The 13,389-nt window shown below is 42.4% G+C and overlaps 2 protein-coding genes across 2 annotated transcripts in view; one reads left to right on the forward strand and one right to left on the reverse strand.

Moving 5' to 3' along the window:
* The window catches only part of INTS7 (integrator complex subunit 7), a 303,638-nt gene that overhangs the window by 279,873 nt on the left and 10,376 nt on the right, over positions 1-13,389 (reverse strand). The window lies entirely within an intron of this gene.
* The window catches only part of DTL (denticleless E3 ubiquitin protein ligase adapter), an 84,907-nt gene that overhangs the window by 55,235 nt on the left and 16,283 nt on the right, over positions 1-13,389 (forward strand). Inside the window, exons 12-14 of the mRNA XM_078649745.1 lie at positions 1,073-1,162; positions 3,526-3,664; positions 8,161-9,008. Of these exons, the coding sequence (XP_078505871.1) occupies positions 1,073-1,162; positions 3,526-3,664; positions 8,161-9,008 (1,077 nt within the window). The remainder of the gene's footprint in view (positions 1-1,072; positions 1,163-3,525; positions 3,665-8,160; positions 9,009-13,389) is intronic.

The raw sequence follows: 13,389 nt of genomic DNA on the forward strand, positions 1-13,389 counted from the left end.
GGGGGGGGGATCATGCCCTCTTCTACACACACTTCACTCCTGTATACCTACTTTGTGCCCAACTGCCTTTATGGTCAGGTGAATACATGGCACACTCTTGATGTGTCTGCCTGCTTGCTGGCAGAGGTGTCTGCTTCCAGGAGTTTGTGGGAGTAGCCAAGTGTACAGACGGTCCCGTTTTCACTCTTTTGAGGGTCCATTTTCTGAACAGTTGGCCGTTGATATGCATTGGGTTTAACAGTCTGTTGTTATATCTTATTGGGCAGTAACAATTCACTGCTGGTAGCTTTTCAAATCAGAAAATTCTAAAGACAAAAAAAATTAAGGAATATGCATGTACTAGGTTGAAACCTGGGGCCATTGAGTGCTTCCACTAGGCTCTGGGCTGTAAATGAAGAACAAACGGAAGTGTGCGTCCCGACTCACTTTGTTTTAATTGTAGGAAGACATTAGGTGTCAACAATGTAAGGAAAGATGCTCTTTGTTTCGTGACACTTTTGGTGTGTGTGTGTGTATTATATGCCCTGGAATAAAATTATATACGAAGAAAACACAAATGAAGATAGAAGAAGGAAGGTGAGGGAGTCCAAATGTGTTGCATCGTGTCTTCCTTTAGTAACATTCGATGTATGATGCTTTATGTAGAATTATAATATTAATGACCTGGAGTGTTTGTAAATGCTACGCACTACATTGAAGCTCGTCATTTCATCACCTCTCTTCCGTGTGGCTTAATTGAACATTCAGAGTTCAGGAGTTAGTGCTGCCTACACAGACACTACCAAGTCGATCTTTAGCTTTCCTTTACTCCTTAAAGGACCAAAAGACTCTACTTATAATGCATTAAAAAAAAAATATTTATAATTTAAGAGGATTATGAGGCGTTCTCCCGATGTGTGCTCAAGTGGAATATTTAATAGTACTTAAGGGCATTCTTATCTGTATGTGCAAATGGAAACTATAGTAGACAGCTAAATTCCAAAATGCTACAAAAGTAGGTGGTGGCGCATTAAGTTAGTATGTAGAAACATTTTTAACATGAAATGTTTATTATATCATTTTGTTTCCTTAGGTTTCTCATCCTCAGCATCCTCCCTTAATGCTGCAGGGCCACTCTCAGGAGGTCACCTCTGTCGCCTGGTGCCCATCAGACTTCACCAAGGTCTGTATTTATTGTGGAATTCCTGGTTGAGTTTGAATTCTTGAAAGATGGTTTCACGTGAAGTTTGCTGATTGAATTGTGTTTGATATGAACAGGTTTTGCAGGGCTCCACAGGTTCGAATGAACCTGGCGCAGTTAGGGAACTTATGCAAGGTTAGTGTAGAGAATTGAACAGCCATTTGTACAGCACTGTGTGATGTCCCTTATTTCTAAGCTGAATGGTATGATAAGCATGGGATAAACAATTTATTGTATACGTTTCTTATAAAAGAATATCCGAATACAAATTAAGAAAGACTTCCATATAAAAAGAAGGAAATGTTAAATTTTGCATGCAGTTAGAGAAAAGTAAAACATCATTACATTTCTGACAGAATATTTTTTTTGTTCATAGGACCTTTCACATTTTCAGTCTCTTATATAATGCTCCACCTGGGCCGTGATACTGATGATACAGCCAATAATCTTTTTTGAGGTCCCTTAAGAAGTATCCAGATGGCGTCAGCAATTTTTCTTATGCCGATTTTGTTCCAAAATTTCATATGCAGATACTAAGTTGTTCCAACAAGAGAGCAGACCTGCACAGAACGTTTTGCTGAGTCTTCTCTGCCAAAATCTAGATGACAGTGATCCTGCCCCTTTAAAGAATGCTTTGCAGTTCAAACATAAATATGCATCTACTTTTAGGCACTGTAGAACGGCTTATATGACCGAATACCCCCAGGACACCAAGGAAAGGGAATACTGGTGGGCCACCTAGCTTGACTCCGAAAGCCTCACAGCTGTATAGTAATACAGTTTTTATTACGGATGGTGTTGATGTACTTGAACATGTAATATTAATAGCCTGTGTGAAGTGACAGGTGATAAGTCCTTGATATATAATGTTTCTATATTTGGAAGTTTTGAGGTAGCCTTAGTATGACACCACCACCACTGCTACATTTCCGAAATACAAGTCGGCTTTACATTCAAATTCTGTCAATTCTATTGCATTTACAGTTGCTTCTGCTTCCCACCTATGAATGGCTGAAGGTCTGCATGTATAGGAAGAATCTAACAATATTGGATTGTTGCTTTATTAACATTTTGTGCTGCTCACACATGGGACATGAAATAAACCACAGGGTCCTAGATTAATCTGATCTTAAAGATGAATATTCATATCAGACGTTTCATTGGGCAATCCCTTCTTCATTTCCCTGCATATTCACTATTCACCAGCAGGCATTTAATCACCCGGCGTAAGTTTGTTTGCAAATTACCAAAACAGAATTCATAAAAAGTCTATTTTAAAAACTGTTTTTTAGCTCTCTTCCCCACACTGTAGAATACAATTAGAGTGCATCTTTGACATTCAAAATCAATGAAATATCCCGGATTAAAAAAAAAATCCTGTCTAAAATGAATAAAAAAAAAAAAAAAGTTACAAAAGTAGTACACCCTGGAGTAAATGCGCAAATGTGAACTCTGAGAGTAGCAAAATAAATGGTGAACTTGTGCAGTGTGGGTTGGAGCGATATGGCCCTGTAATAGAAAAACTGAAACCAACAGCAATTATGCATACAAATAATCTAATCTACACTATCTAGGTCACCAATGGCAGCAATTTACATTTGCTGGCCTTTAGAGATTTTGTGAATCTGGGGTGGCATTGCACAAATTACTTTCCAATGGTCTACTTCGGATTACTTCAAGGTTAAGAACCAACCTGTACAGCATAATTAGGTGAACCTGTTACAAAATGTAATGTTGTCATACGTTTGTAGTCGGCAGAGTGATTAGATGAATTTGCTTCTGCCACTTAGTTTCCTATTTGTTGAGTGACCTGATTTTTCTTAAAATTGATCTACATGGGATGAGAGCATCCGTACTAAAGACTATAGCTGCCAAGTGGGCCTGCAACATGTGTGACGCCATCAGCAAGCCCTGGCTCTTTAGCCAACAGGACTTTACTTGCTAGGAATTTTGAACCAATCTTTGCAGTTTTAAAAATGAGGCTGAGTTAGAGAATTTAGCTCGCCTTTTTGCTCAAAAGCCAGAAATGGGTGTCTCACATGGCAATGCCCTATGGTAAGGATGAGAAAACACTAACTTGATTAGAGCACAGCAAAACTGGGTGATTGTTGCTACAGAAAACTCATCCTATTATGGAAAGACTTTAATTGGTTATATTAAATTTGTCAAACTCAAAAGGGCGATTACAAAAGGGACCAATGTCAGCAGTTAAGGACCTTCTATCGTCTCATCTGGTTACACCATCTTGGATGGAAAGGAGACCACAATCACATAAATATTTTCAAATTAGTTGATTCTCTTACGTTATCCTTTCATGACTGAGCTTTCGTGTATTTCTTTTGCAGATAGCGACATGTTCCGATGACAACACTGTGAGGGTCTGGCGCTTGAACCGTAGCAAGGATGAGGAACAGTCAGTAGGCGGGCAGACCAACTTGGTTGGTTGGGCTTGTCAGAAGAAGCCAGAGAGCTGGCGGCTGATTGGTGAGGCAGTCTTTTGCAACATACATTGTTTTTTCCAATAGGTTATGCTTTAATGGTATTGTATACTTTACAGATCAAACAAACAATTAATGTTAATTGTACGAAAGATTGCCCTAACTTTTTAAGCCAACTATCCAAAGACAGTGACATTTTCAGACCTGCTCAGGGAATGTCTTAATAAGATGAAATATTTATTTTACCCAAACCCTCGTCAGGAATGCATATGACCGAGCCAGTCCAATAATGATGTGTTATATGTTAGCTTTTCACTTGATTATCACACCAGTCTGTAGACACAGTGGTTACTCGTGTAGTGTTGAGTATGGTTTGCTTTTTATTTGAAAATACATTTTTTAAAGATGTTGTACTGCCTCAACCTGTGAGTTACTAGAAACCTCTATTTGGAAATAAGCTCCAGGAATGATTTGTAATGACCGCTTTGTAAGGAAGTGAAGGAAATTAGGTTCTAACCTAAATATGACCTGTAGCCGAGGTTTGCTTAGCATTGCTGCTGTATAAACTGTTACATCGGAGTGGTAAGAATATATGGGTTGGACAGTGGCTTGAAAAAATGTGAATATGCATTTCAATTAATTCACGTATACTTTGGACCCCCAAATCCCAGAAGGCAAGTAAATTGTGGTTCTTCTAAAGATCCCGTAGCATGAGAAGAGTAACTCAAGAGGAAGAACTCTTTAACATTTGTTCTTTAATTCAGTTTAAAACGTATACTTTTCCTTAACATATCTGCATTGCACTAGAGGCTGATCTCTACAGGAGTAGTTGCACTATCTGGGAAGACTATTTCACTTGGCTCCAGATTTAGTACTTGTGGATCTAACTGTGAGCACTGTGTGTCGCACTGGTTTTTGTGCAACACCATGGAGTACAACATACCTTAAAACAGGTTGTTGTAAAAGGCTGCCATGGAAGACCAATTAAATGCACTATCTTAAATGGAGATCATCAGAGTCTAATTTGTTCCTTCAGGTGCACTGCATGCTGGGAAGCCAGGTGACCTTAACTTAGTTGTGTATGTTACTGCCCACCCCAGCTTTCACAGTTGTGTGTCGAAACATGAAGAGAAGGTGCCACGCTGGAAGGAACAAGCGGACTTGCCTGTGGAGTGCAGCTTTGAATTAGGCTGGAGCAGTGAGTTACACTTTACTGAGAGGAGATTTAGGCAGGTGTAGAGAAGGCATAGGCTTGGTGAGGGCACTATGTTGGTAACCTTGAACCAAACTTTTATAAACACAACTGTACTAGAGCTGTACATCGCTCCCTTGCCTGTTGCACCACTTTTAATATGGATAGGACTGTTGGAGGTGGGTGCAAATTTTCACCATTGTGCTTTTTTTGCTGAGGCTCTTTTCGTAGTACTGGAAACACGCAGAATGCAGTCCCCTACTACTAATTTTGCAGTTGTCCAGTGAACCACCAGTCCAGTGCAAGGCATGCTATCGCATTTTAAACAGAATGTAATATTGATTGAAGGAAAGGTGTTGAATCTGAACAAAGACGCTTGATGACTGTCATCTGATCTCTATGCCTCGTCCTTTTAGAAAACACTTGCAATGGTCACAACCCAGCAGCAAATGTGTATATATATATAGTATATTGGTTTCAGCCAATCTTTATTTTGGGTCCTTTAGTGTGCATGGGCAGCTGTGCTTTGTTAGCTGTGAGGGTTTTCTCTGACCTGTAACATTAAGGTTTTGATTATATCCACGCCCTATTGGAGTGGTTGGTAACTTTCACCATTGTTACTTGGAATCTCTTCCAAGGAGATCGGTGGTAGCATTTCTCTTAGATGGGTTTTGTTCTTATTTTTATGGGAAACCTTTAAAGCGCACGTTCACCATAAGGTTTCAATTCTAACTCTGCAGGTCTCACTGAGTCAGTATATCACCAGCATCGCTTGCCATATGCAGGGTGACTTGGGAATCACCCTCTTTGTTCTGCATACTATATGCGTAGTAGGTGAGAAATCTCACCAGCGCCTTCGAAACCGCCAGTGTGCTAGTTTGTGCCTTATATTTAAAATAGCATGATAACCTGCACGTGGTGTAAAAAACAGAGCACATGGAAAAGAAATTAATTAAGATTGTTAAAATTTAAAAAGTTAAAGGAACGTTCACATTGGAGCATTAATTTGCAATTACGGCTGTGCAACTGGGAATGAGGTGTCAAATCGCCCCATATTGTTTTCTTATATTTAAGAGCGGCACACTCTTCCATGTTGGAGTCCTTCTAAGGTTATACATCGATGTTGGATCAAATCTGGTTTTGGTTGAGGAAAGACACAATTGAGATATTGGTTTGCATATTCAGAAACATGCGTTTTCCTTTCCAAATGGTAGCCAATATGATCCCATTCTGTACCCTGTGGATTGCCGCAAATACCCCTGTTCTCTTCTCTGGAATCGTTGATTTCCCCTTTATCTTGATTAGTTTTGTATTAAAAAAAAATCTGATGCAAAATCTCCTACTTGTGCCACTGTTCGTGCACAACAAGGGAGCTCTGTTCTCTGGTTCAACCATGTCAACCTCTTTCTTTATGATCTGCAAATGTTTCTAGGCAGGGTTGCCTGAATTCTGCAGTCTGAAAAGGAACATTAGTTGGCGTATTGGAGCATAATATGCAGCAGTATCACTTCATTATTTTGACCTTTTTACACGTGTTAACTCTGTTTGGGTAACGATTTCACCTCATTAGTATCAGTTTATTTTATAAATGCCATAAACATCAGCTGAGAGGTGATCAGTTAACCTTTTTCAAAGGGCTGCCTCAGCGAGGAAAACCGTGTGACCCCATTTTTACTATCATTTGTTCCATTTGAGCTAGAATCAGATTTTGTTTTTTTTTATCTGCAAATTATGCAGACAGGGATGGATTACATGGCAAGTACGCAAATCCATACTTAAGCGGAAAAAGGCACAGCTGCATAATCTCATATTTCCAGTGGTCGTCTCCCAGGGCCTGCAAAGATGGTCAGCAAACCAGGCTGCAAATTACTTCACAATCAGGCGTCTCCAGTATATCAAGTACATCAAGTACAGCTCTTTAACGTAAAGAGCTGTGATCCACTCGGCTCTGCAGTGTGATGGAAACTAGATTGTTTATATAAACTGGACTGAGAAATCTGTTTTTAAAAGCAGGTGGTGTACTTTTTTATTACCTTTCCTACCTGGGTGGTAGATAATAGCCTTCTGCAACTTCAAAAGGACTTTATGAAGTTGGAATAATGCTCTGTTCAATATCTCACTCGCCTGGGCTTTCTAGGTCTGCCTACAAATAACCCCTCCTGCAGTTGCAGAATTATTTATTAACCAGTTGTTTGGCAAGGTGGTTATTAAGTGAAAGATTTACAGCAGGCAAGTTAAGTTCTTCTATTGCTTAGATTCACATAGCCATATCTTCGTGGGTCATGAATTCTTCTTTTTGAGAGACTAGCAGTGCTTTGCTGTCACTACAGCATTCCATGATCCTGCAAGAAATAAATAGTTTACACAAAACTTTCTAGATAAATTAATAGAAAAATTCTGGATTCACCAAAAATGCAGCAGTGTTTTGGTACATTGCATGCTGGGTACTGCTAAAGCTGGCATTTTCCTAAAACCAATCTGGGGAATGTGGTCTTCATTCACAAAGTCTTCGAGTGGGTAGATAGTCTTTGTCCTGGAAATAGTTGTATGCTACACATGCTTGCATAGGTGTGATGGCCAAAAGCAATGCTTACCGAACCCACCTGTGCACAGTGTAGACCACAAATGCATAGTATACGTCACAGATGTATAGTGTACATGATCTTAGGTTGCAAATTAACGTTAAGACTGGATGCCTCCTGCACGTAATTAGATGTGCGCTTCTTAAAATGGGGAATTTCAGCAGAGTAACCAAGTACAGTCAATGCGTATTAGGGCCAAATACATAAAACCATAGTTTTGAGGAGATTGCGGTTTAGAAATGTGCCCAAAACACTTGTCAAAGCGCCTAGCTTACACTTGAACAGCTGGCATAAGTAGGGCGTTAGTTCACTAATCAGTATAAAATTTACAGGATTTGTGCACTAAGACTTGTGTATGGGGAAGTTAATTTAAAGGAAAAATAATACAAAACTAACTAAAAGTTACTTACTTGGTTTATGCTTTTTTGCATTTTATGCATAGTGGACTGCCATATTATTGTGCAATACATTGCTTGTGCATGTATTTAAATGGGTGTAAATTAATAAAGTTGTACTTTGTGGGTAAGTGTAGCTTATACAATGCACACATATCCGTTACTTCCCTATCCTTTGTGACTCTACTGATAGTGTTACAGGATGTAAGCAAACGGACATACACTTAGACCCTTACCTGCCATCAATATTTGTGTGATGTAGGTTTTTGTTTGTAGTTTTTTCACCCTTTTCTACCATAGACCAAATTGTAGGTCATTTGCCTATTTTATCAACCCATCTCATCTTTTGTTTCACTACTTTTGTCCTCTGCAGAAAAACACAGAACTCCTGACAAAACTCCAAGGCGGGAGAGCAACTCCTTCAACTCTTCACCTCAGCCAGCTGCTTGTGCTCCGAGCTACTCTGGAGAACTCCCTCTACCTTCTAACACGCCAACTTCATCGGCCAAAACACTCGCCGTGAAATCCCGCACCCCAGCCAGGCAGAAAACTCAAGATACTATTGCTTCACCAAAACCAATATCCACTTCAAAGATGTCCATTAAGAACTGGGTCACCCGAACTCCAGGCTCTTCCAAAACACCAGCGCAAGAAGCCAAGACACCACCTCCAAGGAAGGCCCTCGAACCAGTGGAAGTGCAAGCTCTTACCACCCCCAACCCTTTGCCACAGTCTGAAAAGAGAGTAAAGAGAAGGCTGGAAACCAATAGTGAAGAACATTCTGAGAAAGACTGTCTACAACATTGCAGTTGTGTGACAGAGTTGGATCCTGCAGCAAAAAGACTAAAGCTGGACTTGTGCTCTTTGAAGGAGGGTATAGAACAGGGCAGTGGGGAGGTGTGCTTGGACCTTGCTCAGCTAAGCAAAGGCGGTGACGTTCTAGGGCAAAGCAGAAAGGAAGCCTCCCCACCTGTAAGCCCTCTTCCCATGCTGGAGTTCAGTACACATTCTCCTCCACCTTATAGACTGCACTGTGAGAGGACTGGACTAGGAGGAAAGGAGAACAGCTCCCCTGATGGAAGGAACTGGCTCTCTGCTATGGGAGAGAAACTAAAGCTGGACAAGACATGCAGCCCTGGTGGCTGCACCAGCCCTCCACCCGCAACAACTCCTATCACAAAAAGGCAGCTGATGAGGAGTGCGGCTTCTTCGCCTGTATCTGTAAGTAGACCATTCTTCACACATTGGTGGTTTCTGGATGTGTTTAGTTTTTGTCTCGACTTGTAGATGAATCAAGGTATATGGAGTTGATGAGTAGTATGACCTTGCTGAAAGAAGCAATTGCACAGATAATGTGACACTATTTTATGACAAATGGACGATAGAGCCACTTTAACTTCTTCTTCCTCTCTGGTTTTCTTGGTTTTCATTTTGCCTAAATAAGCTTTCTGTAACGAGAATAACCTTCAAAATAATTTAATGGGAATAACACCATGGTGTCCTTTGGCATTCATTTCCACACAATTACAGAAGAAATCTATATATTTTTATTACCGTACTTGACTGCTTTTCTTGTCGTTTTTTTTTTATGCCCAAGTTTTTGCATTATTGAACAGCATACAGAAAGAACAATTACAAAGTACTACCCACAACAGTAGTCAGTTTTCAACTGAAATGTTTACATTTGAAGAGGAAGAGACATCCGTGTTCAATTCCATCACAATTATGAGCTTGCAACGGGTTTACGCTTGTAGTGGCAACAAAGACGACTTAGTCTGCCGCCAGCCTTCTTCTTCATCTTATTAAATTAGAGTTTATGTAGTGGGACAGATGTACCCTTCATCGTCATGGCTAGCTGGCACTTAGGAAGTGCCAAATCCAAAGCTAGATGATAGAGCTGAGCATGAGTATTTTTTCAGTGGCAACAGGTTTGGTATTTAAAGTTTAGGCGTTTTAGCTAGTCACCATACCAGAAAAGTAGCCATCTGACTCACTTTAGAGTCCCAACACATACACTAGTAATTCAGACTAGGCTTTTCATTTTGTGGACAATAACTGTAATAATATATGCCAGCATTACACATTTATTATGAATAAGTTTGACACAGTTATTGCTCAATCTAGAATGAGCCAGTTGTAACCCGAAGGGCCTTTCTACCCTTAGAAAAGGATGATGATTTACATATTGTATACTCTGCCATATACCTGAATTTTAGTTCTTGAGAGTATAATTACAGTTATCCAGTATTAGGGGTATCTTTCATAGATTCACATGCCTGAATCATTCCCCGTCGTCGGGATGGGAGTCCCCGGTACATAAATAAAGTAATGTCACATAGACATATATACATATTAATGGGCCAGAGGCCTCTCATTAGTAACATATCCATGTCCTTTTGTGAAAAGGACCAAACTTTGGCTAAGAGCCAATCAGCTATCACCACTCTCTGGAACCTTCCTGGAAGGAGCTCTAGTCCCTCAGATTTTCTACCGCACGTCGTGCTAGGGGAGTCTCCACTGAGCTCTGCTCAGTTTTCCTTACTTCTCTGGATTTCCAGTATTTTTCTCTCAGAACTTCTTCATTTGTGTGGGGTTTTCAGTTTACTATGGCTGCTACTCCTATAAAAGGACTTTTTAGACCCTGTGCTTCATGTGGCAAGAAGAGGCTACATGTAGACGACAAGCATAAGGATTCTCCCTACCCAGACCACTCTTCTAAAGATTGCATGGTCTGCCGGACTTTTTCAACCAAGACCCTCAAGGACAGAGAGGGGCGCCTTTTGATATGGCTACAGAGACTGAAAGATAAAGACCAGACCGTCTCTTCTGGTGAGAGTGAATGTTCCTTCAGGAGTCCACATTCCTCTCCTAAAAGACCTAGAGTGACATCCCCAGGACCATCTTCGGAGCCACTTCAAAAGAAGACACAAAAGTCTTCAGAGGTTCATTCTAAGGTCTTGCCTGTGAAGGTTTCTCCTCAGGGCTCTGCTTCCACCTTCAAGAAACCCTTCACAACTTCGTCAGCTTTGCCTGTGACTGCTTCGACAGCTACCATCTCCACTTCTGTGGCGTCTTCTTCAATGTCCACGTCGACGTCTACAACATCCTCGTCGGGTAGGTCCATTTCATCTATCATTAAAATAAAGAAGTCGTGGTCGACGCTTGTTCAGCCACCGTCGACGAGCACTTCCACGTCGACGAAGTCATCATCATCGTCGACGAAGTCATCATCATCGTCGACGAAAGCACCAACGTCGTCGACGAAAGCTCCATCGACGTCAACGAGGCCGTCGACTAAGAAATCACCGTCGACGCCGCAACCATCGACTACCTCCTCGTCGTCGATCCCATCTGGATCAGTTGCCGACGTCCCGCCGTCGACGACCACCCCGTCGACTGGTTCGACGACGACAACGGAACCTACCTTAAAAGGTGCGTATGTTCATCTAAAAATCACCAAACGCACACTGACACCGGATTTAACCTCTCCGAGCAGAGTCCAGGCTTTACCACCTGTGCATCTCCTGGACGACGATGACTCAGATGATGGCTCTATGTTCCAGACAGCTACTAGCCCATCCGAACTGAACGTAAAATACCACGAGAGCTCTGATTATGAGGAACAAGAACAGGAAGAACAAATAGATTACCAGGAGGAATTCCAGCCTCCTCCCCCTCAACCTATGGTGTGTCTGCCGGCATCTATAGTCACTGATCTTCAGTTTTTGATTGCGGACTACAAACAGAGGTTCCCATCTACGCCTACGCCTACGCCTCCTCCACCTCCAGTGGTTTCTCCTCCACCTCCACCTAGACCTCGGCCTCCGCCTCTAGTACTTCAGCCGGACCCTGCTCCCTCACAACTTCCACCATCCTCAGATGATGAAGAGGAGGAGCAACAACATGAAGAAGTGGAACTTCAGGACTCCCATGACGAATGGGACGATGATGTCATTCCATGTCCGGCATCTCCTGTGCCTACGCAAGCCAATTCACCCCCAGGACATTGGGGGGTTCCATAATATCCTAGAAAGGGTGGCTTTGCGTTTCAAAATTCCTATTACAACTCAACAACAAGACTGTTTCCTTTATGATTTTAAGGAACCCATCAAAAAGGCTGTCCGGTCCATACCGATCATCGAATACATTTGGAATCAGGGGGTTAAGATCATGCAAAACCCTTCTTCCTTGCCCCCAGTGCTGCCTAGGCTGGACAAGAAATATAGGGCTCCAGACACGGCTCCAGCTTGCCTTACTGGCCATCCCAAACCGGACTCGGTGATTACACAAGCAGCGCAGCGTATATCGAAAAATCCTTCTGCTACTCTAACTGCACCTCCGGATAAGGAAGGACGAAAACTGGACAATATTGGAAAGCGATTTTCTTCTATGTCCGCGTTAACAGTGCGCGCCTCAAACTCTCTGGCACTGTTAGGACGTTACAACCGTCAAATGTGGGCTGATATTGCCCCATATTTGGGATCCTTACCGGAGGAAGAAAAAGAGGAGGCTAGGAAGATTCTCTTGGAGGGTGAACGCTCAGCCTCAGAGATAATCGATTGTGCAATGGACGTCGCATCGACGGGGTTTCACCAACTGGCTGGGGCTGCGGTGCTGAGACACCAAGTTTGGCTGAAAGCTACTACCTTCCGTCCGGAAGTACAAGCTAAAGTGCTTGACATGCCTTACGGCCAACTTCTGTTTGGAGCACACATTGATGAGGCGCTACAATGTATTAAAAAAGATACCGATACGGCGAGGGCGCACTGGGTACCCTCCATTTTAAGAGTCCTCCCTTTCGGAGCTCAAGAGGGAGAGGACAATCTTCTGCAAGAGGAGATTTTCAAGGTTACCGGTCCTCTTACAACTCCAATCGGCAGTATAAGCCTCAATATCAACAGAGACAACAGCAGCAGAAGTTGTCTTACACGAAATCTTCCTTTCGTGGTAGGGGAGGAAATAAGGACACAGCCAGAAAACAATGACTTCTCTGCCACAGGTCTCCACTTCTTCTCTGCCATGCAAGATTGGAGGAAGAATTTAGTCTTTCCTGCAAAATTGGAAAAAGATTACTATGTGGCGGGCAGACACTACCAGTTTCTGGTGTTGCCCTTCGGCCTGAAATCAGCGCCACACATTTTCACAAAATGCCTGTCTCCAGTGGCTGCGTACCTCGGGCAGCAACATCACCAAGTCTTCCCATACTTGGACGACTGGCTCGTCATGGCGCCTTCTTTTGCAGGCATGACCAAGTCCTCCAACGCCTGTCTTCAACTTTTCAACGACTTGGGCCTCACTCTCAATCGAGACAAATCCGTCCTTCAACCTTCCCAGCGTCTCACTTTCCTAGGCGCTGTCCTCGATACGGCACAGAAGAAAGCGTTCCATCGCAGGAGCGTCAATCCAAGCTGACATCCTTAGCGGCCCGCCTACAAACCAGAAGGTCCCTCACGGTGCGCCTTTACAAGTCCCTGCTTGGGATGATGTCTTCTAGCATCCTGTTGGTTCCACATTGCCATCTTCACATGCGCCCTCTTCAGGAAGCGCTGTACACTCAATGGATCCAGTGTACAGGATCGTTCGATGATGTCATCCGGGTGAC

The sequence above is a fragment of the Lissotriton helveticus genome, chromosome 6 (assembly GCF_964261635.1).
Source record: "Lissotriton helveticus chromosome 6, aLisHel1.1, whole genome shotgun sequence".
NCBI lineage: Eukaryota > Metazoa > Chordata > Amphibia > Caudata > Salamandridae > Lissotriton > Lissotriton helveticus.